Genomic DNA, 27,353 nt, shown 5'->3' with positions numbered 1-27,353 from the left:
TTCCTTCTTGCAATGGGCTTCAGAACCTATACACAGCATGTAAGAAAATGTTTTCCATTGCTTACCCTGCTACCTTCCTTTATTCTGAAACTTGTTCTAAGTAGCTCTGGACTATTTCCAATGTGTGTGTATGTGGGTGTTTGGGAGTAGCGTTATATATGATGATTTTCAAAAGATGACAATTTTCCATGATTATTCATATTGACAATATTTTACTTTGTGAAGTACCACTCAAAAGTATTTTCAAGCAATGACATCATATTTTAGGGGGAAAAAAAAGAACACAGATTTATGTCTGCTTTAAAGGAGTCACACTCACTGGGTGTCTATGTCCTGATATATTCATCCAGGTCAGTCATTAATTATAAGTTCCTTAAAGGTGGAGACCATGCTATTCCAACGTATACTTCTCTAATCTCCCCACCGCAACCCAGCAACCTGATGCTACTGTCCTCAAATATGTTTGTTAGATTGACGTGATTAGCACTTCCCTATTAGATAGATAGATAGATCATATATTTAACATTTCATTTCCATTTTTTATGAATTAGGCAATATTTGTGTCCATAGGCACACTAATAATCTTTTGATGATCTTCTGTAAATCCAGGAATTATACAACATAGGTCACAATGAATAAATCACTCACTAAGGGGCTTAGTAAATGAGCACTTTGTTCCTATTCATATTGCTTTGCATATTTTAGTTTAAGAATTCCTGCCAGTCAGATTACTTTCTGGGGAAGGAACTGCAGGAGTTTATACTTAATATGGATCAACAGCTATGTGCTCTAAGTAAATACATAGTTCACATATGTATGGCTAACAAGATCAACAAAGACATTAGCTTCTATGTCATTAGGAGTCCAAATGAGTCTGACCTCACAAAATTGGTCCCTGTTATACTGTCTATCACTTATTTGGGCTAATTGATGACTCAATGGACCTGGCTATTTGTTGACAACATTTCATGCTTTGATGAGATTTACTGCAGGGTGACTAATCCATATTAAAGCATATACTAAAACAAAATGCCCTAACCTAACAAATCGAATAAATCTGGTAAAGTTTTAGATTAAATACACTGAAGCAGCATTAAATTTGGAAGGGCTATATGTTACAATATTTAAAAGCAATGTGGTTTTAACATTGCTCCTATAATGAACCAACTGAAAGATGGAAGAAAATCTAAGACAGCATTAAATTTGTGTCTGCAGCCTAGCATTTTTTGTTGTAAATTTTAAAGGAAAGTAAGAATCAGGAATACAAGGTGATTGCAACAATGATTTTCTAAAATTAGATCAATTCAGATATTTTCGGTCAGTAATTACATTTTCAAACCACTCTTTCTGAAGTATTAGCAAATCTACTTACAACCTAGTAACTTGACCGATAACAGCACAGTTTTTATACAACAATAAACAAATGGCATGTTTAGGTTTCATCATTTGTCCAAGTCCAATTCCTATAGATAAGATTCCATTCAGCACAGCTTGCAGGAGCACACCTTTGCTATCCATGAATGATGCCTTGGCTTACCTAGAAAGGAAATAGATTATCAGGTTATATGGTGAAATAAAGAAGAAAGAAAGAGGGAAGGAGGAAGAAAGCGAGAGAGGAAAGAAAACAGAGATGGAAGGATGAAGGGAAGGACTGAGAAAAGAGATGAAGGCAGGAGAGAACTACCTAGGATTTCTAGATTTCTTTTCTATCTGAAATACAACATGTTAAGACAATAAAAAATATTCTTATAAACTAGGCTTCAGGTAAATATATTTTAATTGCATACATTATTAATATAGGTTGTTTTTTCTTTTAATTGCCAACAAAGATGAAAGTTTTCAACAAGGTGATTTGGGCTAGAAATGAATACATTTCAAATATCTCAGTTGCTCAGAGAAACCCACGACTGCAATTTTAGGATCAAATGTTATAAATGTTAGTTGGAAAATGGTTTGAATTATAGAATCAGAAAAGCATTTATTTCTCAGACTACTTGAATGATTGTTAATGTAGGCTAAAAAATATCACTTGATTTGAATTACTTTGACTGTGAAACATACTGGAGAACTGTGCCTGGGCAAACTATTTCTAAATACATTTATATTAATAACATGACCATGCATGGTAACTCCCACTCCTACTGGCAAAGACTCAAAAAGCTGGATATCTGTTTTACTTAAACATATGTGTGTGTGTGGGACGCCTGGGTGGCTCAGTTGGTTAAGCAGCTGCCTTTGGCTCAGGTCATGATCCCAGCGTCCTGGGATTGAGTCCCACATCGGGCTCCTTGCTCCGCAGGGAGCCTGCTTCTCCCTCTGACTCTTCCTTCCATTCTGTCTGCCTGTGCTCGCTCTCACTCACTCTCTCTCTGACAAATAAATAAAATTAAAAAAACAACAACAACAAAAAAAAACACATATGTGTGTGTGTATAAGCCTAGAATTTTACATGTTTTAAAAATTATTAGGTTGATGCTTATATATATTTTTCCATATGGGCAACTTTTTAAGAATGTTGATATTGTTAAATAGAAGAAAGGGTTTATGTGTTTTTACTACAGAAATTGTCCTTACTCCTTCCAGGACATTTTTTTTTTAGCACTAACCCTAAGAAGAAGTGTGTTCTCGATAGCTATGATTGACGGGCTGCTCACACATTCCACATTTTTTCTGCTTCATGCATCATCATCAGCCATCTCCAACACTCTAGTCCTGAATCTGTCCTACTTTCTGTTACCTGATTTTTGCTGTTGATTCATGAGCTAGAATAGTAAAAGAAAAAAAAAAAAACTCCACCTTGGCTTTTTTGCAATGTAGTACATCCCGTGGAAACTGAGAAATCTAGTTTTGTTCATCAGATTCATGCAAATGCAATATTGATTGACAATGATGTATATAGATCTATACACATAACGTGCTATATAAAAACCACTAAAATGTTCTATTAATGGCAGAATGCATACTGATTATAAACTACTTCAGAATGATGTGAAAATGCTACTGAATGCCTTTTTTTTTGTACTTTCAAACTCTTTCTTGTCACTACTATTTTCAGCCAAAGCTATGTTTAAATGCACTGTCCCTAGTGCACTAGGAAGTAAAATTCTTAATTTTCCAAGCCAATAAGGTGATAAAAGCCCAAGGTCTCTCATTAACAGCTAAAAATTGTGAATGTCACACTAAATTTTTTATCATCATGAGTGCAAAGATGGGGGAAAAGGAATACTTTTTATGATTTGGGAAAATAGGAATTGAGCTTTATTCACTGTGCATGAAGCAGTTAACAAGAAGTTAACCAGCAAAAGACTGCACTAAACTATTTTTGTGATAGCATCTTTCAGATTCAGAAGTGATGAGGCTTGAAAGAACCAAAGAAAGAAAGCCTAATGGCCCTAAAATCTGAAAAAAGGGAGCTGTAAGTTCACAATGTTGTCTCGGTGCTTCTATTACTAGACATCAAAGTTATTCCCACAGGTTTTGGGGATGTATAAATGCCAGTGAAGAAGTAAGCAGACTTCACAGAAGCTAAGCCAGAAACTTCAATCTGGGATTCACCTGTGAGTCAAAACTCTTTTCTAATGAATTATTCCAGAGAAAAGACACTGCTGAGGGAGACCTTAACCTATCAGACAAGACCTCCAGGTTCACTAGCAGGGTCAGAGTAACAAGAATGCTCTGGTCTAAAGTTGCTTTGCCAACCTTAATGGACTGCAGGCACTCACCTGGGTATACAGCTTGAACCAATAAAGAGATCACAATGGCATGATGAATAGGTAGAGTGCTCTAGAGACCAGGTGAACAACCACTCCACCAGTCCTCTAAATTGTGACCTATATGCACACTCCGGCCCATTTACACATGGGTCATCCTCGTCAATTCAGTGCTGGAGAAGTGATGTCAATGAAAAAATAAACAATCTGCAGACTGACTTTAAAACCCATTGCATTCAAAGATAATCAATGCTTAAAGTCAATCTGATTTTGTGTATAAACTTTAAAAATTTGATTTCATTAATGACATTTTCAAATGTTGCATCAATGTTTAGAAAACTTTAACTTCCCCTTTAAAGAAGTAAACTATTAAAGTTTTTCTGTGCTTCAACATCCCTTTGCTCTCTGCATATGGAAAGGAATTGGTATCCACGATATGAAACTCTAAGGGCAAAGGAAAATGATGTTCAGGGGATTTGCAAAGAAAAGATTTTATTTGGAAAGAACAATATATGAGGCAATATTCCTCAACTGTGCTTGGATGGGAAAATGATTTTTTGTTTTCATTTTCCATATGCCGTTTGAACAACTAGTTTTTTCTTTAAAAGTGATGTAATAAATATATTAGTCATTTAGAGTTGAATAGATAAAACCATGTAAGGTCAATATCCATTAAAGCTAGAAGACTGACTACGTTCAGCTTTGTAATGGGGGATTTTTCGTGGACATGAAAATATTAAAAAGAACTTTTAAGTGAGCGATAATATGCCAGGTGAAAATGGTAAGAACAATGTACTCCTCTCCATATAAGGAATAACAAATACACCAATGCAATCACAAGCTTAGCTAGTGAAGCACCTCTATTGGTCTGACAACACCTTCCCAAAGCTTGTCCCTTAGAAGCCCCAAATTTGCCTTCTCTTCTAATGAAGGTGGTTAAATGTGCTTCCCAGAGGAGCCCCACTCACACCTGGTAAACAGAGGGAACTCAACCACCAAAGTAATGTTTATAGTTTTGGAGCCCCCCCGCCCCCGCATTTGAATGGCTTGGTATTTTTTTAGTTCATTTTTGGACACTGAGAAGTGGACAATCATATTTTCACGGTGCAGGGAAGTCCCTCCACGCCACCAATTTCACATACCTTCTTCCTTCATGTTCTGTTTTAAGAATTTTCCCTCTCAAATGCTCATACTTCAAGGAAATGTACTCTCTCATCAAAATCTTTCTTACTAAACAAGCACCTCTGTCAGAAGTGTCTTAATTTCTTATCACAGAATTTTATCCACACAAGGAGCAATAAATAATTCATGTCATTGCCTCTTTGTTGTGTGTCCCTGAACTGCACAGAGCTGGAAGGCTGACAGCTGTGTCAGGACAAGCACCAAAGATCTGACATGACAAGTGACTAACAAGTTTCTTTCAGTTCATAGTGAAAGAAGACAATGGCCCAAAGTGCAGAAAGAAATCCTGAAACAAAATAAAACTGCTTCTTTCTTTTTACCTAAGTGTTTGCTATGAGCTTATTTCCAACCCACAAGCCCTGGTCATTTTATAGGACTGCCCAGCCCCCTTTATTCCTCACACTCGCTTGGCCATTTACGCCTGGCCACGGATCAATATGAGCAATTCTTGGAGAAATACGATGTCTCCATGACAACCAAGCCACAAATTCTCAGTGGAAGGCAGTGAGACCAGTAGTGAACTCTCCAGAGGTTTCTAGGCCTATAAGGCAAGATGTCTTAAAATGCAGGAATGGACAGAGGAAAAAGCCAGAGTAATTCATTCTTTATTACCAGTTTAATGATGTCCGATGTATAGAACAGTACTCACTTTTTAAGTTAAGATCCTTTATCAGTACCAATCTTTTCTAATTAATCTTTGTTATGATATATCCTTTTGTTTATGTCAGATAAGCTATGCAATATTTGAATTTTACAATTCCACTCATACAGAGGGAGGCCTGAAATCTTTTCTACTTTTGAGATTACATAAAGCCAATCTATTCTTGCCAAAAACAATGAACACTTAGGTGAAAACTTGGCTCAGGGATTTAACTGCCTCGGGTTGATATGGAATATGAAGACAGTTTAAAAACGTAGTCAAAATTAGGTAATTTTTGTCAAAACTAAAAGCAATTTTAAAATAGTCTGATAGACATTTAACGCTACCACCGGCCTCTCCCTTTCGGAGTGGGACTAACCTACATTTGTGTTTTAGATATTATGGCAGGAGGTGGGGTTCAGTTTCTGATTAAAAATTTCTGTGGGCGAGAAAGATGCCATTTCTCAGGTCCACGGGATGCTGAGGCAGAAGTGCGCTTCCGAACAGACACATGGCAGCAGTACATCTTTTGAGGAATCTTGGCTTAGTGGAGGGAACTGAAATACAATGCCATCGCCACCGGGCCTATTGGGGTTCCGAGATGACTTAGGGGACCTGACATAGATTGCAGGCTGCACCTTTCACTGAAAATTAAATCTCAGTACCTCTCCTCGGGGAAGGATCAGGGGACTGTTTGCAGCTGCCCCCTGTCAGCGAAGGCTACAAGATTTGGAAATCTCTTAACTAAGCTGACAGGCCACAGAGAGGATGAATCAAAAATCTGATACAAGGATCGGCACACAAAGATGCAAGAGGGTCGGGGGTACACAGCAGCTGGAGAAAACAGGAAGGGAAAACGTATGGTGGGAGGAAAGAGTTAACCCTTTCACTCATGGTAAAAAGGTACCTTCTAGTACCTTAGGGCTTTGTAGTGATCTGGGAACGTCATTCGACTTCCACAGGACTTTTTTTTTTTCTTTTGATTAATTAGTTGTTAAAGACTAGGCATGTTTTGAAACAAGTCACAAACAGAAACAAAAATCCATGCTTAAGGGCTTCTGGCTCTATCCTTCTGCTACATTTCTGTCTATTCCTTCTACAAAGAAAATACAAACCTAAGTAACTTGGGACGTGGGTAAATTTAATGGCATGAGGAAGGGTTGTTACTTTCTTTTGTTTTGTTGGTTCTCAACAGTTGATCCATCCAGAGTCCATTACTGCTATGCTAAAACCCCTTGGTCCCGTTAGCGAGCTATATTCAGACAGGTGAGTAGACTGTAATGACGGCTATCATCTGAGACTCTCTTAACTCTGCACTTCCGCTCCATCCCATTACTTGAAATATTTTAAATGCTGCCATTTCTCCAGTTTTCAATCTCGGCCTCTATTAACCAGTTTAGCCTAAAATTGATGATAATGAACTAATAGTGTCAGCTTCCCTTCTCAGTCATAAAGCCTTTGTACTTCCTCCAACTGAATCCTTGATGAAAGAGGCAAAGGTAACAGCTCCACACCGTGACCCCTGGAGGTGACCATTAATTTGACAGCACAGCTGCTAAGAGAAAACAGCATTACAATGTCCTCCCCGCCACCCCTTCCAAGGACCCCAAAGCTGTGTCAAATTTATCATTTTATACTTGACTATTTTTAAATGGCTTTCACCTGGACTCTCAGACTCTTCCAAGACGCATCTGTCAGGCATGTCCTCGGTGTCTTGGAAGTTTGCCGAGTTTGAGTTGCTGTCATGCTTGACCGGACTGACTGGAGCTATTAAAAAGAGAGAGAGAAAGAAAAGAGAGAGCAATGAAAAAGTAGTAATAAACACCATTAAAATATTTCCTTTCAGTTCCATAGATATTTCCAGGGACACACTATGTAAACACAAATAATAAGTTGAAATAAAATGTATCCTCTAAGTATGTATTGGCAGACATGTAATTAGTTGAAAAATCTATAGATGAGACTTTATCTTACAAGAAAAATAAGTTCATGGCATCAGCTTAAAAGCTACAAAGTAACAAAGCAATCCCTCCGAAGTAGAAATCGTATTTTTAATGCATAAATCTAAAACAGTATCGTCAGTTAGCAGCCATAGGACACAGACGGAAGAACATGGGGCTGGTCAGTTAGAGCAGCTCTGCATGGGTGCGGTGGTTCATCTTGTCACACAAATCACAGCTGATTAATACTTAAATGCATTTTGTTTCTTTTTCATCCAATGAGAAACTCCAAATGTCAAAAAAAAAAAAATAAAAGCCCTATGTAAATAAAATTTAAGATAGAAAATAAATAGTTGGCAAATGATTAATAAGTAGGGCCAGTGTTTTGAATGGTGACCTCAGATAATTTGTCATCATCTTCTGAGTAGGAATTACGAACAGAAACGGGAATGAGCACAGAAATCTGCAATTTCCTATAAGCACATAACACTTCTAGCTCCGTTAGAGAAAGAGACTCAAGTTCCACATTTTTGCAAAAGTTGTAATTCTTGGTCTCAATTATCTCTGTAAGCAACGTATTTCCATATTCTGTTCATTCAAGGAATCACTTGTTGGGAAAAGTGGACATTGTCTTCATGAAAAAAAAACTAAGTGAATAACAAAACAAAGCAAGACCACAATAACATAAATTACATCATACTTGTCTGAAGCCAAACTACATAAATATGTGTATTATTGACTACTGCTAATTTTATCTATTGCGAATTGCTGCAGTAAACACTACTACTGTCTCTTCAGGTCTTGATAACACACACAACATATTTATAGGCCATAAATGCAAACAAGAAAATATATAAGCCGTACACGAAATGATATGTTTGTTGGCATAGGGGAGTAGGTCTGGCCACTGTTCCTAAATACCCATTAGGAAATGATGGAGCAAAGGCTGGGGGCTTTGTCACTTCATACATACTCGGTAAGTGACACAAAGGAATGCCACCCAAGATCCAAAGCAGCGTGAGCAGAACTCGCACTTCTCACATTCCTCAGTGTATTTTCATGGAGTGTGTAAAGCATTGGTGAGCGTGACCTGAAGCCCACAATATACACACTTTATTTTATTTATTTATTTTTTAAAGATTTCATTCATTTATTTGACAGAGAGAAATCACAAGTAGATGGAGAGGCAGGCAGAGAGAGAGGGAAGCAGGCTCCCTGCTGAGCAGAGAGCCCGACGCGGGACTCGATCCCAGGACCCTGAGATCATGACCTGAGCCGAAGGCAGTGGCTTAACCCACTGAGCCACCCAGGCGCCCAATATATACACACTTTAAAGGAGACTAGTAACATAATTCCAGTCCAAATATTCTCTTAAGCTTCAGCAGTTTTCTCAGAACATGAATAGTTCTCCTCTGTTCTGTGAAAGTGTGTGCATTGAGTTTGAATTCACTTCTCTGAAATGTTTTGAGAACAAAACATGGGAAAAATATATGAAATGCTGTCATTTAAATTTTCCACCCAAAAAGGAAGTAGGTACCATGTCTGCTTTATGCATTTGTCTGCCCTAGGCCTGAGGAGGTATTCTTAAAGGACTTGTGGAATGAATGAGTGAACAAGTGAATGAAGCAGAGGTATCCTGCTAGATATCCTCCTGATCTGAGAGGATATGTGCTTTGAATGATCTTCAACTAGATCCCATCAGTTCCTTGGTCAGGCCCACTTGAGACAAAGGATGTCTATTTGTAAAAATGGTGGTGCGGGTTAGTTTCTAATTTGGAGGAGAGACACGTATGGCTTAAGTAGTTATTGGTGTAGCTGCCTTTAATTTAATTTTCCTCAGTTTAGATCATACTTACAGATTATTTTGGAATCCATCGATTTTTGTAACACATTGAGGTGGATAACTAAATATACCAAAGTTGCAGAAAACTATTACACTGTCAAGATTTACCGGACTGTGTTAATAATGTTTTTATTTCTTTATATCTTATTAATTTTCTGAAATATTTACATTGATATTTATCATAAGGAATGAAGCATACAGCTGAATCTATTATTAACAGCCAGTGAGTTAGCACCTGTGTTTATTTGGGCAGATACATTGCCCTTATCATCCCATACATTGTTCTTTTATCACTTATAACTTTCAGCCACTCGTTCGTTTACTTGTTCTTCCAGCAAGACCCTGTCCTAGACACAGGGCCCTCAAGAAGGAAGAGAGCATGGCATTAGAACAACAAAGTAAATGCCTGTATCAATTTCCAGTGCCAAAAAAAAAAAAGGGTTCCCAGGATGAACTGACATCCTAAGCCTTGCAAGAAACTCAGAAAGTTAGCTGTAGTTGCTCAATGAGCTTCACTAGACCCACACTGGTAGGTACCATGTGGCTCTTTTTGTGTCTACCTCAGATTCTGGAGGGTGTCATTTGTGAGGGGGTAGGAGAGCAGAAAGGATTAACCTTCAGATAGTTTGCTTACCTACATTTTAGCTTCCAAATTTGCAATGGTACAAGAGTTGTCATTTTTACTGGCTAATTTATAGAGTATTTGGTTAAATTTGCTATAAAAGAAATACCTACCTCTGTCAATTGGGAACAGCCAACATCGGAGAGGTTAATTATTGCCATTCCACTTTTCTTTTCTTCCTTTCTTTCTTTCTTTCTTTTTTTTTTTTTTTTGATAAGCTAATCTTTGCAATTGTTCTTTTGGGTGTTTTCTGTGATATTTCATCATTAAACTCAGACATGATGTGTGACCAAAGTTTCTTTAATAAATCATTTCAAAAGCAATGAAATCAACAAATATTGATCTAGTGTTTATTATGCGTAGAGCTCTGTGCTAGGCTATGTTGGGGTAAAAACATTAAAGGCGCTTTTTTTTTAATTTATTTTTTATTTTCAGCATAACAGTATTCATTATTTTTTCACCACACCCAGTGCTCCATGCAATCCGTGCCCTCTATAATACCCACCACCTGGTACCCCGACCTCCCACCCCCTGCCCCTTCAAAACCCTCAGATTGTTTTTCAGAGCCCATAGTCTCTCATGGTTCACCTCTCCTTCCAGTTTCCCCAAACTCCCTTCTCCTCTCTAACTCCCCATGTTCTCCATGCTATTTGTTATGCTCCACAAGGCGCTTTTAATGTGCCCTCATACAACTTGTCATCTAGTTGAGGTTCATCTAATGAAAAGTAGTAGGAGCATTAGAAACAATATTCCAAGAGTGACATAGTTTTTAGGAATGCAGAAGTAATTCTCCTGTAATAGGGAGATTGGGAAGTGAATTTTGAATTAGATCTTCCCAAAAAGGAAAATGGGTAGCCTGAAGGGAGCTTATTCAAGGCAAGAGAAAAAAATGTGTGAAGTCAGACATGGTCAAAAAAATGCATGAGCCTAGTGCCACAAATGTATTTAACAGAATGCTGCTGCCTACTTTTGTATGCATTTTTAATGAATTCTCTTAACGTGTCTCTTTGAGCTTTTCCTAAATTGCTGTTGTGGCTAATTCTTCTCACCTGTAGAAGTTAGCTATAGACAGGTTTTTCCTTGCCCTAAATAGTCAATAATTTGATCTTTACTGATGGTGGGCCCATTTATCACAGTAAGTTGTCCTTTCACTATACATATTGACTTTTATTTATCAATACCAAAGTCCATTTGTAGCTCATCACTAAAGTTCTTGGATATTTCCAGTAGTTTTTGAAGATGCATTTTAAAGCTTGGCAGAGAGATACTTCTGACATCAATATAGTGCAAATGATTGTTAGGGTCATCCTTAACTTAAAATCAACTGTTTATTTCCTCTGTAATGGATTCTGAAATAGTCCACATTTGGAGGATGAGGGACAAAAAAGACAAACTCTTCTTGACAGTTTTACAGATGTAAGGCTATTCAATTTACTCATCGCACACTTTAAAATATTGACAACGGAAGGGCCAGTGTTCTAAATATCTTTGTAATATCTTTAATAATTAGATAGAAAAGTCTATGTACTTTGCAAGGTTGTGTTTGACAATGATGTGTTTAACTTTGACTACAATTCTAGATCCTAAAGAAATGAATCGTTCAACAGCAGAAGAAACCCGGAGGATTGTGTGACAGAGACACTATAAAAAGATCTACTATAGGACAATGTGATAACAGGGTCATTGGTGGTTATGCTCCTTATCTCCATCTGTTCTCTAATTTGGTTGCAGTTAACCTCTAAAAATTCCCACCTTCCCTTTGTCATCATTTGCAGAAAGATGGTATTAGTTTTTAAAGGTGGCTACACCTAGGCAGCAAACAGGTCCAAGAACTATTCCTCCTGACCCCAACAAGAGAACGATCATTGGAAAAATGTCCACTTACATCCACAAACAGCAGCTGGTTCTTCCAAGTAACCCAGTACTATAGAATAAATAGAGCCCTTGTTAAAAAGCCATGTCATTTACAGTGTGAATAAAATCTGTACTGTAAATGATGTTTTCAATATGATGACTTATGAATGATTTAAAAATACATCCCATTCATCATATGTATGGACTTTTTGGAGTACTGGAGATATTTATAGAAAACCATTAATAAAAAGATATAACAGTTTGAAACATTGGTCTGAATAGAATAAACCACTATAGTCACAGATAAAACTCAGGCAAAAAACTTAATCACATTTTATTCGAGCTCATAAAGTTGCAGAAGTCAGGGAAGACTAAAAGAACACTCATTTGTGGAATGAGCAGTGATGAAGTCAAACACCCGAGTTCAAATGTACTAGCTCCATACTGTGGTGAAGAGTTGATCACTTTCTTGGTTGATCAGTTAAGTCTCTTCTCCATCTTAAGGCATCACTATGAATCAACTTAAAAAAAAAACAACAACAACTTTCTACAGGCTTAGAAGAAAGAAAACTGACGTTAAATTCAAGAAGTAAATAGGAATGCAATACTCACAGATCACCAAAGACTGCAATATATTTTAATTTAGAGGGAGACAAAGTCAGTGAAAAGACTTGAAGTGATAACACCAATTTGTAAACAAGGAGGATGTCATTTGAAGAGACCCCAAATTCACGTGGTTCTCTTGGACAGATGTCTTATCAGGAAAACTTATCTAGCTGAAGAGCGCTGTGCTGTACTTACTACCCCTACTTTCAGAGTATCTCCTGAGATAATCAAGTGATAGGACTTCTTGATTATATTTGAATAGCAATAGCTGCATCCTGCGTCAGGCTTCAGGCTGATTCTGTGTCAGTATAGACTGGAAACTGGGGGAAATGTCATATAAAGATGCCCAGAATTAAATAAAATATCTAATGCTTCTTTATAACTAAGTAGTAACTATTTTATGGACAAGTTCAGCAAGACGAGTTAGCATTACACTTACGTGTGTTTGCTGTCTTTCTGCAATTGTAATCTGACATGGAATATTATTTTCTGGATGACATTTTCTAGTATGAACTGCTTCAAAGAAGACATTTTCAACTGGTAAAGAAATGAATTTTCCAAAACGTTGTGAAGGATAACTATTATTTTAGTATCCTTACTAGATGTATAGAATTAAAGTTGTTATTTTATTTAAATAGTTTTGGGATATATGTGTATTACACACACACAGCGGATCAAACTGTTGATTATTTAGTCTAAGGGGGAAAAATCTGTCCATAGGTGAAATCCATGGCTGGACCAGAAAGGAAAATGTGGAGGAAGGAAAATGATAATTAATGAATAGATTTATTTATTATTTTTTAAAAGATTTATTCTAGAGGGAGTGAGTGCAAGGGAAGGTGCAAAGGGAGAGGAAGAAAGGGAATTTTAAGCAGGCTTCACACCCAGCCTCGTGTCTAACACAGGGCTTGATCCCATGACCCTGAGATTATGACCTGAGCCGGAACCAAGAATGGGGAGCTTAACCAACTGAAGCACCTGGTACCCCTTAACGAATCTTTTTAAACAATGCTTTATTCCTCTCAGATACAGAGATTTCCCAGATGTCCGGGCTGATAAACAAATGAGCACATCTCTAGCCCAATGTGAGACACAGGGCATGTACTTAGAGTACGTGTGAAATGACTGAGGGAAACTGGTAATGAGCATTCCTAAAAATTTAAAAAAATGATGTGTTTTAAATATTTTATTTATTTTATGTTTTTGAGAGAGAGAGAAAGAGAGAGCATCAGAGAGAGAGAACACAAGTGGGAGGCAGAGGGAGAAGGAGAAGTAGGCTCCCTGCGAAGCAGGGAGCCCAATGTGGGGCTCAATCCCAAGACCCTGGGATCATCAACTGAACCGAAGGCAGATCCCAAACGGCATAAGCCACCCAGATGTCCCCCCCAAAACAATAATTACTTTCACTTGTAGTTTAAAGGAAAAATCTTAAGGTCAGGCTTAGAGTTTACAGCTCAAACACACCCATACAACCCTGTAATCTATTATTAATGTCAACAGGAAGTCTGCCAAAAGAAGGAGGTCCTATCTGCCTTATTTTTGAATGAAAAAATAAAATTCCTCATTATTTAGCACCCAAATATATGAATTAATTGGAAAAAAAATAAATATCAACAATTTCATTACAGAGATGAACTCTGGAATTTCCGGGGAGAAATATGTTGTTCTGGACAAAGGTTTAATTAATAGGACACAGAAGATCTGTTCTTTTTAATTCCACCTCTGGTCCTAATAGTGTGACCTCATGACCTTGAGCATGTCACTTCACTCTCCTGGACTCAGGTCCTTTTATTAATAAAATGAGAGTGTTGGACTGGACAACTTCCTTGACATCTTCTGGCCTGGAGACTCAAATATCCTCCAGTTAAAAATCCAAGGACAACCAACCATTCTGTGTATCACTGAACAGGGTAGCAAGATGGTAAGTGGTCACTACACTAGCCTTGGAAATAGTGAGGACTTCGGAAGCTCTTTCTGACTTAAGCAGGATTGGTATTTTCCTACGAGTGGCAATGCCTAGTCCGACTGAGGGACAGAGGACATCAGGGCCGCTTCAGAGGGATATTTGGGTAGCTGCACTGCTAGGGTGAGGCAGCCCTGTGGAAAGATGACCAAGAAAGGACTGAGGCTACAGTCTGGCCACTCCTCAGAACAAACTGATTCCTTGGCATAGAAAAGCACCTGTTAGATGTTTACCAAAGGTGCAAAACATATCTTCAAAAGCAAATCTTTTAAAAAATAAATTATATGATCCTTCTTAGAATCATATGTATGCAATTAATTTCTTTAAACAAACCCTCTTTATTAATTAGTTTGACAGATATGAACTTCAGTATGAGACAAATCATCCTAAACCAAATTAACTGGATCCACGTATAGATGCAGTGGACGAGCCTGGAGGACTGGTGCCATCTTGGCCCTGGGGCTGTAGAAGAGGTTCTTAATTATTATTTGCCAAATGAATGCAGAGGTGTGGTGTTCCTGTGGAATTGTATTTTCCTCAAGTTAAATCTCTTAAAGGGCAACTATTTCTATTCCTTTTGTATGTAAGGATGGGGCCTTTATAGTCATTTGTCTTAGTCAAGCCTGACATGAAAACCAACCCTAATCAAATTATCTAAACTCTCAGACTGAAACAGACTATAGAGACAGATTGGAGGTAGGCTGTGGAGGGGCCACAAAGGAAATGGGTAAGGTAGAAGGGGAATAGGAAAGGAGAATAACAGGTAATGATGCAACTCTTTCTTCTCTTTCTGCTGCATTTCCTCAGTCCCCAACAGGGTAGATCTTGAGTTACCAGTGACAGTCTCGCCTGGATTTCTTTGTGTATTCCTTTAGAGCCCCCATTTCCTTGGTGAGCAGTGCTTCCAGGAGAGAGGAGGTGAGCAGGTGAGCAGGCACTTTTTTTTTTTTTTTTTAAACATCATTTCAAACTAATTTCCTCAACTTTGGTCTTTGAACGTTACTGAATAAATTCAGAGTTGAAATACTCAAGGACACATTACCTATTATTATTTTTTATTTGTTCATATGCCCCATTTGGTAAAGAAGACACTTTCTAGATGCAAGAAATAAACTGGTCAAATCAGCAAGCTCAATCCCAGCTTTCTATGTTAAACCAGAGAGATGGTTATTCAAGACAAAGAGATTTGGGAGCATCTTATCTGAAAGGACTCTGTCATCACTAAAAGGTATAGGTGATGGATGAGTTCTGAGAATGTATAGAAATTAACTCTCACACTCTTCATGCCATTTAGGTTCTACAAAAGTCATTTGGCTTTTCTCATAAGGACCAAATCCTATGGTAAATACACAGATGCATTAATTTTACTGTTCAGAAGTTCAAGAAGTTGAAAGCAGGAATAGATTTCAAAGATGAAAACAAATATATCCCTATGTATTGATAAATTGAAGAACAGTCAATAAAGGGAGAATTCTAAGAGGCAATTTATAGTGAACTTCTCAGCTTGCATTTGAAAATTTAGAAGGTCAGGAAAACAAAAGAGACCCTTCAATCAACAACGCATCAGGCTAGCATCTGAGACTAGAGAGAAACGTGATTTATATATGAACTTAAGATAAGGATTCCCAGCATGGGGCAATTTAAACCACAGCAAAGTCTACAGTTATCCATAAGGAAAAATAGCAAAAACATCCTCCTCTTGAATCAGTGGGAGGAGAAACTGTCAAATGGCCCGACCACTGGAATTCATAAGAGCAGCAAGCCTTCCATAGGCCGAACCTCAGATGACACCATCAGCATGGGGAGAATGCTTGGCAGGCAGTCTCAAATTCCCAGCTGATAGTCGTCTCTATCTCAGGGGAAAACGTTCGTCTCAGATGGTTAATCAAGTGTCAGAGCTCTTTCATCTCCTAGATAGGAAATGGAAAATAAGGAAATCAAATTATCTAGACTATGCCTTAGTTTTCTAGTTCTTTGTCAACATTAAGAAGGATTCAAGGAACAAAAGGTCTACGTTACCACATTTGTATCATTAGGCTTGGTTACTCTAAAAGTGATTTATTTTTATTTGAATGTCATTAAATGGTGTTAGTGTACTGGAGAACCTACTGAAATTGAATGGAAGCTATGCTAGGATGTTAGTAATGTGTGTAGCCACTGTATTATAATCAGTAGCAAGCATCACTCTCTCACACATGCCCTCACACCAGATAGAGAAAGCATAGGTGGTCTGTTGGCGTGGATTGCTTCTTATGGTCATGCATATAAAATGTAGCCTCTCGTTTCAAAATATTAATTTTGCTGGGGGATAAATCATTGAAAGATGCCTTCTCAAATTCTCAAGCTGAGTCACTGCATCAATTTGTACTAATATTTCTAAGAGATGGTTGTCCAAAATATAGAAATGACCTTGCTAGGTAGGTAGGAGAAACTCCCATTTTGACACTAAGCAAACCAGTGGCATCTATAAATAAAGGATAAGAGAAACATACCTAAAGAAAGCAATGTTCTAAAGAGCAAACTTGCACATGGATAAAGGAAAACCAGTAACTATAATGTAATGAGAAATGTAATGAGAGCACAGAAAACTGTGTTCAATATAAAAAAGGTGTTATCATCATTACAGAGTAAAGTAATAGGTAGCAAAGGTCAGGGACAGATATGTCTAGATAAGACAGTATAAAACAGTGTCCTAGATCAGTGTAAAATATTCCTCTTACTGACTTTTTACAAATTATTTGGACGACTGCTCGGAAAAATGTCTAGGACTATAGACAACACTAAGAGTTCCTGAGTTGTGAAATGTGAGACTGATTAGATTAACTACAGAAAACAATTGCAAGGCTGAATCACTGGGAATACATGCTGAGTACACATGTCACTATAGTAAATTCTGGAAACCATTTAAAGGAAACATGATCCAAGTAACAAGTATGTGTAACAAGAACATGGCTCTGAGCTATCATTGACTATGACTCAAGGACATTAGACCAATGTAAAAATGTAGGCAAATGCTTAACAGGAGGCTGGCACTTTAGGAAGGGGATGGCCAAAACAATAAACTGACCATGAGAAAACCAACAAGTGAGCCCAGGAGGCCTCTGATCAGGAACCCATTATGTGCCTCCAGAGAATGTAGCCAATACAGGACACAGTGGAATTTAAGAGGCCAACCAAAGTGGAATATCTCAAGATATCTCAAGAAGAAATTAGACCAAGACTCTAGCATGGAAGTAAATCTGAAGAAGAATGTGACTAATATTTATAAACTCTTCAAGAAGTTATATACACCTACTACTGCCATTTTTCTCATCTCTAGTTCTTTCAACTCCTCAAGATCATTATACTCTGACCCTACTTTCCACTGCCAGAGTCACTTCTCTATTTTAATAGCCAAGACATGTCTCCCCCTCTAGCAACTCTTTAAACTGAGGTGAGTCATATCCCTAAAAACAAGGTCTGATCATGTAGCTGTTGTGTAGGAAAACCTACAAGCACCTCTGCTCAGTCACCACTGAGGAATTCTGGAGCCATGGGTTTGAAGACCTTTCATAATACTGTCTCAGTTCACATCTGGAGGTTTCTCACTGGATGCTGGCCTTCTCCACTCGTCTCTCTCTTAGACTCTGATATATACTGTAGAGCCAGATGAGACAACTCATTGTCGACTGGGTATGCCATTTATTTTCTACATCAGTGCCCATGTGAAGATTCCCAGCTTGAGATAACCTTTCTCACCCCATCTGCAATTCCCTACTTGCCAGAATGCTCCCCCTTCTTCAAGACTGAGCTCAAATGCCACCCTTTCCATGAAGTCTTTATCAACCTACCAGATAACATTAATTTTTCTCCCTCCTCTGTGTTTCTCAGCACTTTATTTGGCTGCTGTTATTCTTCTCATCCCAGTCATTGGTTCTTACGTCTGACCACATCACTGGACTACATTAATAGGGAAGAGAGATTCTGAGACACATCTTAAAATTTTAGGCTGATGTCATGAGGACAACTTTGCTTCTCTATAATGAGCTCTAGTGCTATAGTCAGAAGACTGGGCTAGAAGAATCACAGACCTGACTCAGTGTGCCTTTTTCTGTCCTCACTAGCTTGTCTCATATAATTGGAAATTCATGGATAGTATTGTTGTTCCACAAATGTGATGAGTCTAATGCATCTACGAGCAGCGATGACTGGGGAAATTGACTTGCTCTGTAGAGAATAAGGTTATGTGGACATTGGGTAGACCATGTTGAGGGACCATGTCTAGGCCAAAGCATCATTTATACAACAACTCATTTCCCTTCCCTTCAAAGGGAAAGTAAAAGTCATACATTGCAAAATATTGTACCTAGTCCCTACAACGGAAGAGAAATTCACCGATTTCCACTCTCTTTTCCTCACACCCATAAATCATAAAGGTAAATTTACACTAGGGGTTTCATTTCTCTGAACTCAATGTACAGACATAAAACAAATTTTGTTCTCACAGGACATCCCATTTTTGTTTCATTAGTTCAAGGAAAGGGTCACTCAATTTTTAAAGCATTTGGTTTGATCTTTGCTATGATTCATGCTATCTAACATCCACAGACGCACTCTATCTACTGAAATGCATCTTATATATGGAATGTGTCTCTCTGGACCCCATAATGGTGGTTCTATCACATAAAGTACTCAAAAGCTACCTTATGGATACATGAGTTTGGGAAAGGTGACCAGAAAAAGAAAAATACACTTATTTGTTGAATATTTAAACATTTATTGTTTTGCCCAAGTTCTTATTCCTAGGTATTTTCTCTCTCTCTCTCATCCCTGCACCCTCCACCCCTCTATCCCTACCCCCCGCCCCTTCTCTCACCCTGTCTCTGAAAAGCAAAATGTTTCCCTGGAAATGGAGGAGAGAAAGCTTTAAAAAATATTCCTCAAATACAGGGCCTAAATTTATGCTCATTCTTTTATACGTTTACATTCTATGATTAACCATCTCACTGATTCTACAGAGAGAAAAGCAATAAAAATTTTTATTAATATAATAAAGGAAAATGAAATAAAGATGATTTGTCATAATTTAACTAGATAAAATGAATTCTTTTGATCTTAATGTAAGAACAAACTGATCTCTAAAGGAATACTGAATTATGGAAACATGATTTTTACATCATAGAACCATTTATACTTACCATTTAATCATATGAAATACTAATTCTTATGACTCTGTTAGTTCACATGCTTTTTGTCTCTAAATTCTTTCCATGGAACAGTTAAGTTATTTAAAAAGGTTTCCTCATTCTATTGGTATTAAGAGACGTTCTCCCCCTCCTCTAATGGCCAAAATTTGATTTTCCATGCTGGGTATCTACAGGGAACCATGATCACCAGGCTTTGCATAGAATCTCCCTTTCTTCATGAATTAAAGATCACATAGATTTATTCCTCAAAAAGCAAATAGGGAGAGGAGATTTGGATTAAACTCATTTTGCCAAATTATGGTTATTACTTTGTTTTAAAACCTAAAGATCTTAGAAAGGAGGTTTGACCAAGCCCCGCATAGCTGGAGTCCCGAAAAATGGCAGCTCAAGCAAGAAGGAAGCAGTTCTCTCCGGGGCAGTGCTCTCCTCTTCCCTACAGTGAAGAAGTTCAACTTAGAGGCATTTGGTAGAGTCAGGGTAGGGAGGTCAACAAAAATGCTTCAGAAGTCCATTTCATTGACAAATCTAAAACACCGGTCAAATTGGACTTCTTCCAAGAATAAGCAGCCCCACCTCCCCCACATCCTGAGGAACGGAATCTCCGAGATTCCAACCCACATATGGCAGCAGACCCTGGCCTCCAGTCAGCCAGCTAGTTATCCATGGAAGTGGCTCAAGGCTGACACTCAGATTGACTGGTTCACACTAATTTACTTCACACAGATTCCATTTATCTCCTAGAAGATCCCCTGGCAGCAGCTTATAATGGCATATCCTAGGATGCCTGCCTACATGCGTTTTTAAAGCGGCAGCGCTTGATGAATCTGAGTCCAGAAAACAGTTCACAGATTGAGGAGTAGGTGCAATCAGAAAACATTAAGAGGCACAGCTGGGACTCGGGAGCTTGCTTGACTGGTCTGAGCAGCTGAGCATTAACTGTGTCTGCTTTTCTGCCGGCTGCTCACTGCCACTGGGACAAATCAGAGAGCCACTCCCTTCTTCCTTGACTACCCATGCTCCGAAGGAAAAGAGACAAGAACGTGCCTCACCATCCAAGTAGCACGTGAAGCTGCAGGGAAAGCTAATTTGACCATTTAACCTTTACTCGTTACATACTATGATATTGCTGATCTCGGTACAACTACAGCGACAGTTCCAAGGTGCCGGTGCCGGATATTTGGGCTAGGCAAAATGTTGCTAGAAAAAAAAAAAAAAAGATAGAAAAAGAAAGGAAAAGATAATTCCAAATTGTTTTATTTACTTTCAACACTGTGGAGCTAGTTGGTTACCATCTCAAAGCTTGCCCTCCACTATCTACCCTGGATCCTAAGGAAAAGACACAGAAGGGTTTGCTGTTTATCGAATGAATGAATGGGTGGGTGGATGAACATATGAACAAACAAGTCAGTGTTGTCTATTTGACATTTCAGAAGTGTGGCGAACCAGTGACTGCTTTTAAATGAAGGCATAAAATACGGAGACTCCTTAAGGGAAACATGGTCAGTATCCAAAGGCAGAGGGAATTGAGAAGATCTTTTAATGGCAGCGAAGCTAACAGCATTAAACAATAACAATTCAGTGGCAAATGTAAAGCAGTGACAGAGCACATTTAGTACTTAGAAGGTTAAACACCGGGCTGCAGTAGCTGGTTGATGGAAAAAAGTAGGATTAAGGCCTTTGCATGAGCCTTGACATGATCGTGTTGTCTGCCTGCTGCCTTAAGCTTTGAAGAACAGCTGGGATCATCTTCTTATAAGCTCCAACCCAAAGATGTTTAAGCAGTCCCCAATCCAATTAAACAGAGGTAAATAGAAGAAAGAATTTTACTGAGCACCATCATCACATTTTTTTCTTAATGAAAAACAGCATAATTGCGGGTTACACAGATCCTTAATCTCACATTAAATCTAATAGATTGCTGATTTCCACTGAGCATGGCAGTCCCCGCTTTCTATATTGGTGTGCTTAATTTTAGGTCATTATCCTTTATTATGTGACTTGTAATCCTTAAAGCCTATGATTGTGTCTGGATATTTGGCAAGGATTGTACTTGGCAATACAGGGATTCTAAGAGTGATAATTTAATTGAAAGATATAGTATGATTAGATGTTAAAGGAATTACATATATTGCTTTTCTTTTGTAATTGGCTAGCTTTTTATAAGTGTTTCCTTTAACGAACACTATTTAAGATCACCCTTCAGTTTTAGGACTGCTTACAAAGCCAACTTTCACAACTAAAAGACAAGTAGCTGATTGTTATGGAAATTTATCCATATGCCGTTAAAATAGCCGATTCAAATACAATCCTGGCTCATCCACAAACTGGGTAATTGGTCAAGTTGCTTAATCTTTCTGTGTCTCAGTTTCCTCATCTACAAGATAGTAATAATGGTAATGTGGTTAGCAGTAATAATTTTACCAGACATAGAACTGTTACAATTAAAGGAGTTAACAGGCAAAGTGCTTAGACTAGTGGCTAGGAAGCAGAGAGCCTGAATAAATTCAGTATCGTTACTATTTCTAAATATGTCCGTGTCTAGAAATGTGTGTAAATGGCACTAAGATGACCAGCCTTCAGATCAAGGCTCTTTATTGTCCTAGCAATATAGTAATACTTAAAATTTCTCTGACCCTAATAATAAAGGAAATATTTTAAATAGTTATATAATCTTGAATTTTATTGTAGAAATCCAGAAGATAATGTTAGTGGCCCATTTAAAACAAAACAAAACAAAACAAACAAACAGTTCAAAGGGCATGTGGGTCGTATCCATTTGGTGATATCTATAACCAATAAATCCAGCACCAAGTCATCTGTGATTCTCCTATTTCTTATCCAGTGATGAATATGAAAAGAAGCAAAACTGGTTTCTGATAATGCAAGCTTTCTAAGCAGTTATCTACCATCACTTACATATGATCCTGGATTGCAGGTTTTGGTTTTTTTTTTTTTTTTTTTTTTTGGTTTCCATTACATATAATGTTTTAAGAATGTGCTAAGATTGAAATTGGAAGTGTAATCCAGCTCAGCCCCATCACTGACAAAAGCATTACTGGAGGGTGGTCACTGGATGGAACACGAAACAAAACACAGAAATAGTGGCTTAATTGTTACTGACATTCCTTTTCTCAAATAAGGACAATAAAACAGCTCTTTTCCTTGAAGATCAGGTTAAACCATGGGGGAGAAAAGCATCTATCTTAATTAATTACAAATTTGAAAAAAAGATATATTAATTTCAGTTCATTATCATATATGTTTCATAAACATAAATCATACAGCTCTGTTTTTAAAGGTGAGATAGGATAAATTGGGATTTAGGTCCAATTTGGGCCATGGCTAAAAACATACTCAGTTTAATTCAGATATTTTTAATGCCGTTTCTCCCATCTCCATAACTGTAGTTGGTCACAAAATTGGTCAGATCTGTGCAGGATTGATTCCTCTGTAAAAGCAGCTGAAATAACTGGACCACGGTCTTGGCAATTGGCAAGATCTTGCCAAGTATACTTAAGATATTACATATTGCCTTGCTTTTGGTTTTTTTATAACATACTCCATGAAGGCCTATCAATACGAATTTATCAACAACAGCAATATTGCACATTTAAACAAAGTTCAAAATAGAAATAGAGTAAGAAGTGGTTCAAATTACTCATAAGGGGGAAACAAATCAGATTGTTATAAGATTGTGATGACAATTCTTTACCCCAGAAAATGGAGTAACATGTTTTAAAAATTCAAGGAAGGAAAAATTTGAGCTAAAGTTCTCTATTCAGCAAAAGTGACCTTCAACTATAAATCTATAAGCTGATATAAGCACGCAATGGTTTAAGGAATGTTATTCAAATAAACCTTTGCTAAAAGAAAGAGTTTTAGACAAAGAATGAGTTTTAGACAACCAACGTAATTGAGCAGACATCAGCATAAGAGCAAGAAATGATCACCAAATATAGACACACACACACATACACACACACATATATATCTACACACACACACACACATATATATATACATATTCATCACTGGATGAATTGTTTTAAAAATTGTTTTAAAAATATGACTAAATGCTCTGACAATGCAGGGGTAGATCAACTATGAAGGGGTATGCAGGGGTAGATCAACTACGAAAATGGAAAAAATTGAAAGAATATGGAGAGTGTATAAAAAGCGAGATACACTCACTGATTACATTATGGGTATTATCTGAGAGTAAAAGAATATTATTTCTTTTTTTATTAAAGCATGTTTGACATATTATATTAGTTTCAGGTGTACAAGATAGTGATTTGACAATTATATACATGACTAAATGCCCACCACAATAACTGTGGTTACCATCTGTCACATTACAAAGTTATGACGATATTACTAACTTTATTCCCTATGCTGTACTCTTCATTCCATGACTTCTTTATTTTATAACTAGAAGTCTATACCTCTTACTCCCCTTCACCTATTTCGTCCACCCCTCCACATCCCTTCACTTCTGGCAACCCCCAGTTTGTTCTCTGTATTTACAAGACTGTTTCTGTTTTGTCATTTGTTTAGTTTAAAAAAATATTATTTCAAATCAGATGCTGGGAGAGAGGGAGCTGAAATGTCACTAGCAAACTCCTTTCAATATTGCTCACAGTTGAGAACCAATTAACAATGACAAAATTTTTAAAAAGTATTACATAAAGGTATTAGCCTAAAGATAAGCATCAGGAGGAAAAATAAACTTTCCCAACTACTCCCTCCTCCCTGCACCCTTTTTCCTTCCAAAAAAAGAGAAAGGAGAGAGATTTTTGAAGAAAATAAAATAAAACAGACTATATAGTGAAAGAATATGTGCAATTTTATATATTTGCATGTATGCACAAATTTACCAACATCATCAGTAAATATTAATGGAGTTAATTAACCAATCAGAAGAAAAGATGATCAGACTGGTTAACAAAGTAAAATATAACACTGTGTTGTGTAAGAGAGACATACTAAAAACAGAGAGTAGGGAAGAGTAAAAATAAAATGATGGAAAGGATATAAATAAATGAAAAGAAAGCAGAAGCCACAATATTATTGAACATGGTTGAATATAAACCAGAACTCATTAAATAAGGACCCAAAGAAGCATATTTTATGGTACTAAAGCTACAATTCACAATGAAGTTACTTCAATTACTAATATATGGGCACATAATAACCCAGCCACTGTAATAAAACAGAGACTGCAAGAAGTTCAAAGTGAAACACTAACTAGTGACAGATAACTTTAACACATTTCTCTCAATCTAAAACAGTGGAGACAAAATATTGACAAGTATATAGAAAACTTACACAACTAAATCGATAAGGTAGGTCTAATAATCAAACTCTGAATGCTAATAATAGACAGCACACCTGTTTTTAAGTGCACGTAAAACATTCATGAAAATTGGCCACATCTTATATTCCAAAGTAACCTCCCATTATTCTAAGGAATAGAATTAGCATAGATAATATTCTATGATCATGATACATTGAAACTGGAAATTAGTATTAAAAAGAACCAAAAACTGGGTTGTGCGGGTGGCTCAGTTAAGAATCCGACTCTTGACTTTGGCTCAGGTCATGATCTCGTTGTGAGATTGAGCCCCAAGTGTGCTCTGCACTGAATGTGAAGTCTGCTTGATATTCTCTCTCCTTCTCCCTCTACCCATCTGCTGTTCACTCCCACGCTTGCACTTGCGCGCGCATACTTTCTCTCTCTCTCCAAAAAAACCCCCAAAACAACAACAAAAAAAACCAGAACAAAACAAAACTTTCCACCTGGACATTTAGAAATGTACTACTAAGTAACTTTTGGCTCAAAATGAAATTGCAATACAAAATGGAAAGAACTTTTTCAAAATTACAAAATGAAAGCATACCAGAAAACAGAATCAATGAAATTAATGCAATGATTAATGCCATTATGAAAGGATGCTTTTAAGCATTAAAAACCCAATTAATAAAGGTGAAAGTGAATTAAATACCCAACTCAAAAAGGTAGAGAAAGAAAAAGAAACCAAAAGAAACGAACAGGAAAGGATTAGCAGAGGTAATGCATTAGAGAACAATAAAACAGATAAATCAAGGAAAAAATCCAAAAGTTGCTTTAAAAAAAAATAGTAAAATGAGCCACTAGGAAATCTAATCAGGAAATAAAGGGAAAATTCATGATCATACAATATAAATAATGAAAAGGCGAAATAGTTGTCAATAGGGAATTTTTAAAAAGTCCTAAGAGAGGGGCGCCTGGGTGGGTCAGTGGGTTAAAGCCTCTGCCTTCAGCTCAGGTCATGATCCCAGGATCCTGGAATAGAGCCCTGCATTGGGCTTTCTGCTTAGCAGGGAGCCTGCTTCTCCCTCTCTCTCTGTCTGCCACTCTGCCTACTTGTTATCTCTCTCTCTGTCATATACATTTTTTAAAAAACTTAAAAAAAAAAGTTCTAAGAGATAAGATGATGCTCAACCCTATACAAATTAATTTGAAAATCTAGATTAAGTAATTCTATGGAAAAATTGTTAGTGACCAAAAGGCAGACAATTACCAGAGCAGAAATGGGAAAGAAAACTCATTTGATCAAATTTAATACTCACTTATATGAGAAAAAAAATTTTAATAAAATACGGTTGTTGGCTATTTCTTTGCTATAATAAAATATACATGCCTCCACCCCAAAGTCAATATCCTACTTAGCATAAATACACTGATGACTTTTCCACCAAAGTAAACAACAGAATGTTCACTATTTCCATCTACTATGTAACATTGTGTTGGAAGTATTCATTAATGCAATTAGTCAAACAATAATTAGAGACATAGTAATTGGAAAGGAAGAAGTAAAGCTATCACTTATTGGAAGATATATTTTCATATCTGGAAACCCCAAAGAAGTCTGGAAAATCCGTTTCCAAGCAAAAAGAGAATTTAGTAAAGTAATATGGCATATAAGTTAATAGTTTTCAAAAATATGAGCAAAACCAGTTGAAGACATAAGAGAAAAGAAGGCTCTATTTATAATAATTAATAAAAATAGGAAATGTCTAAAATTTATTAAAACTTTATTTAAAGCACTCCTAAAAGACACAAAAGTAAATCCAATATACCTTATTCTTGTAAGAAAGAACTTTGCGCCAGTAATTGAATTATTTAACTATATGAATCTAGTCCTATGGCATATCATTTTAAAAAATGTTCAGAGATATTAAGTCACAAAGATGCTGTTTTAGAGGAAGAGTATGTCCTTAGATCTGAATTCAAAATTTGGTATTCAATAGACTTGCACTCAGTCTCCTAAGAATTGTAATTAAAATGAGAAGATATACAAAAAACAATTTTAATAAAAAGTTTTTGGACAAAATTTAAACAAATAGAATGGGTATTTTTACTGAAATTTCTGGGAATTATTTCTGTTAGGAATGAATTGCCTGAGGGACGCCTGGGTGGCTCAGTAGTTGGTTAAGCATCTGCCTTCGGCTCAGGTCATGATCCCAGGGTCCTGGGATGGAGCCCCACATCAGACTCCCTGCTGGTTGGAAAGCCTGCTTCTCCCTCTCCCTCCTCCCACCCCACTCATGCTCTCTCTCTCTTTCTCTCTCATTCTCTCTCTCAAATAAATAAATAATTTTTTTTAAGATTTTATTTATTTATTTGACAGAGAGAGATGACAAGCAGGCAGAGAGGCAGGCAGAGAGAGAGAGGAGGAAGCAGGCTCCCCGCCGAGCAGAGAGCCCGATGCGGGGCTCGATCCCAGGACCCTGAGATCATAACCAGAGCCGAAGGCAGCGGCTT

The 27,353-nt window shown here is 37.2% G+C and overlaps 1 protein-coding gene across 1 annotated transcript in view; it reads right to left on the bottom strand.

Moving 5' to 3' along the window:
* Positions 1-6,895: 6,895 nt before the first annotated feature.
* WDR72 (WD repeat domain 72) overlaps positions 6,896-27,353 on the bottom strand; it is a 208,234-nt gene continuing 187,776 nt past the window's right edge. The window contains 2 exon segments of the mRNA XM_082734711.1: positions 6,896-7,123; positions 7,125-7,299. Coding sequence (XP_082590837.1) covers positions 6,976-7,123; positions 7,125-7,299 — 323 coding nt within the window. The 3' untranslated portion in view covers positions 6,896-6,975.

This window comes from Mustela nivalis, assembly GCF_964662115.1.
Source record: "Mustela nivalis genome assembly, chromosome: 6".
Lineage (NCBI taxonomy): Eukaryota > Metazoa > Chordata > Mammalia > Carnivora > Mustelidae > Mustela > Mustela nivalis.
This window is presented reverse-complemented; position numbering and strand designations above follow the sequence as displayed.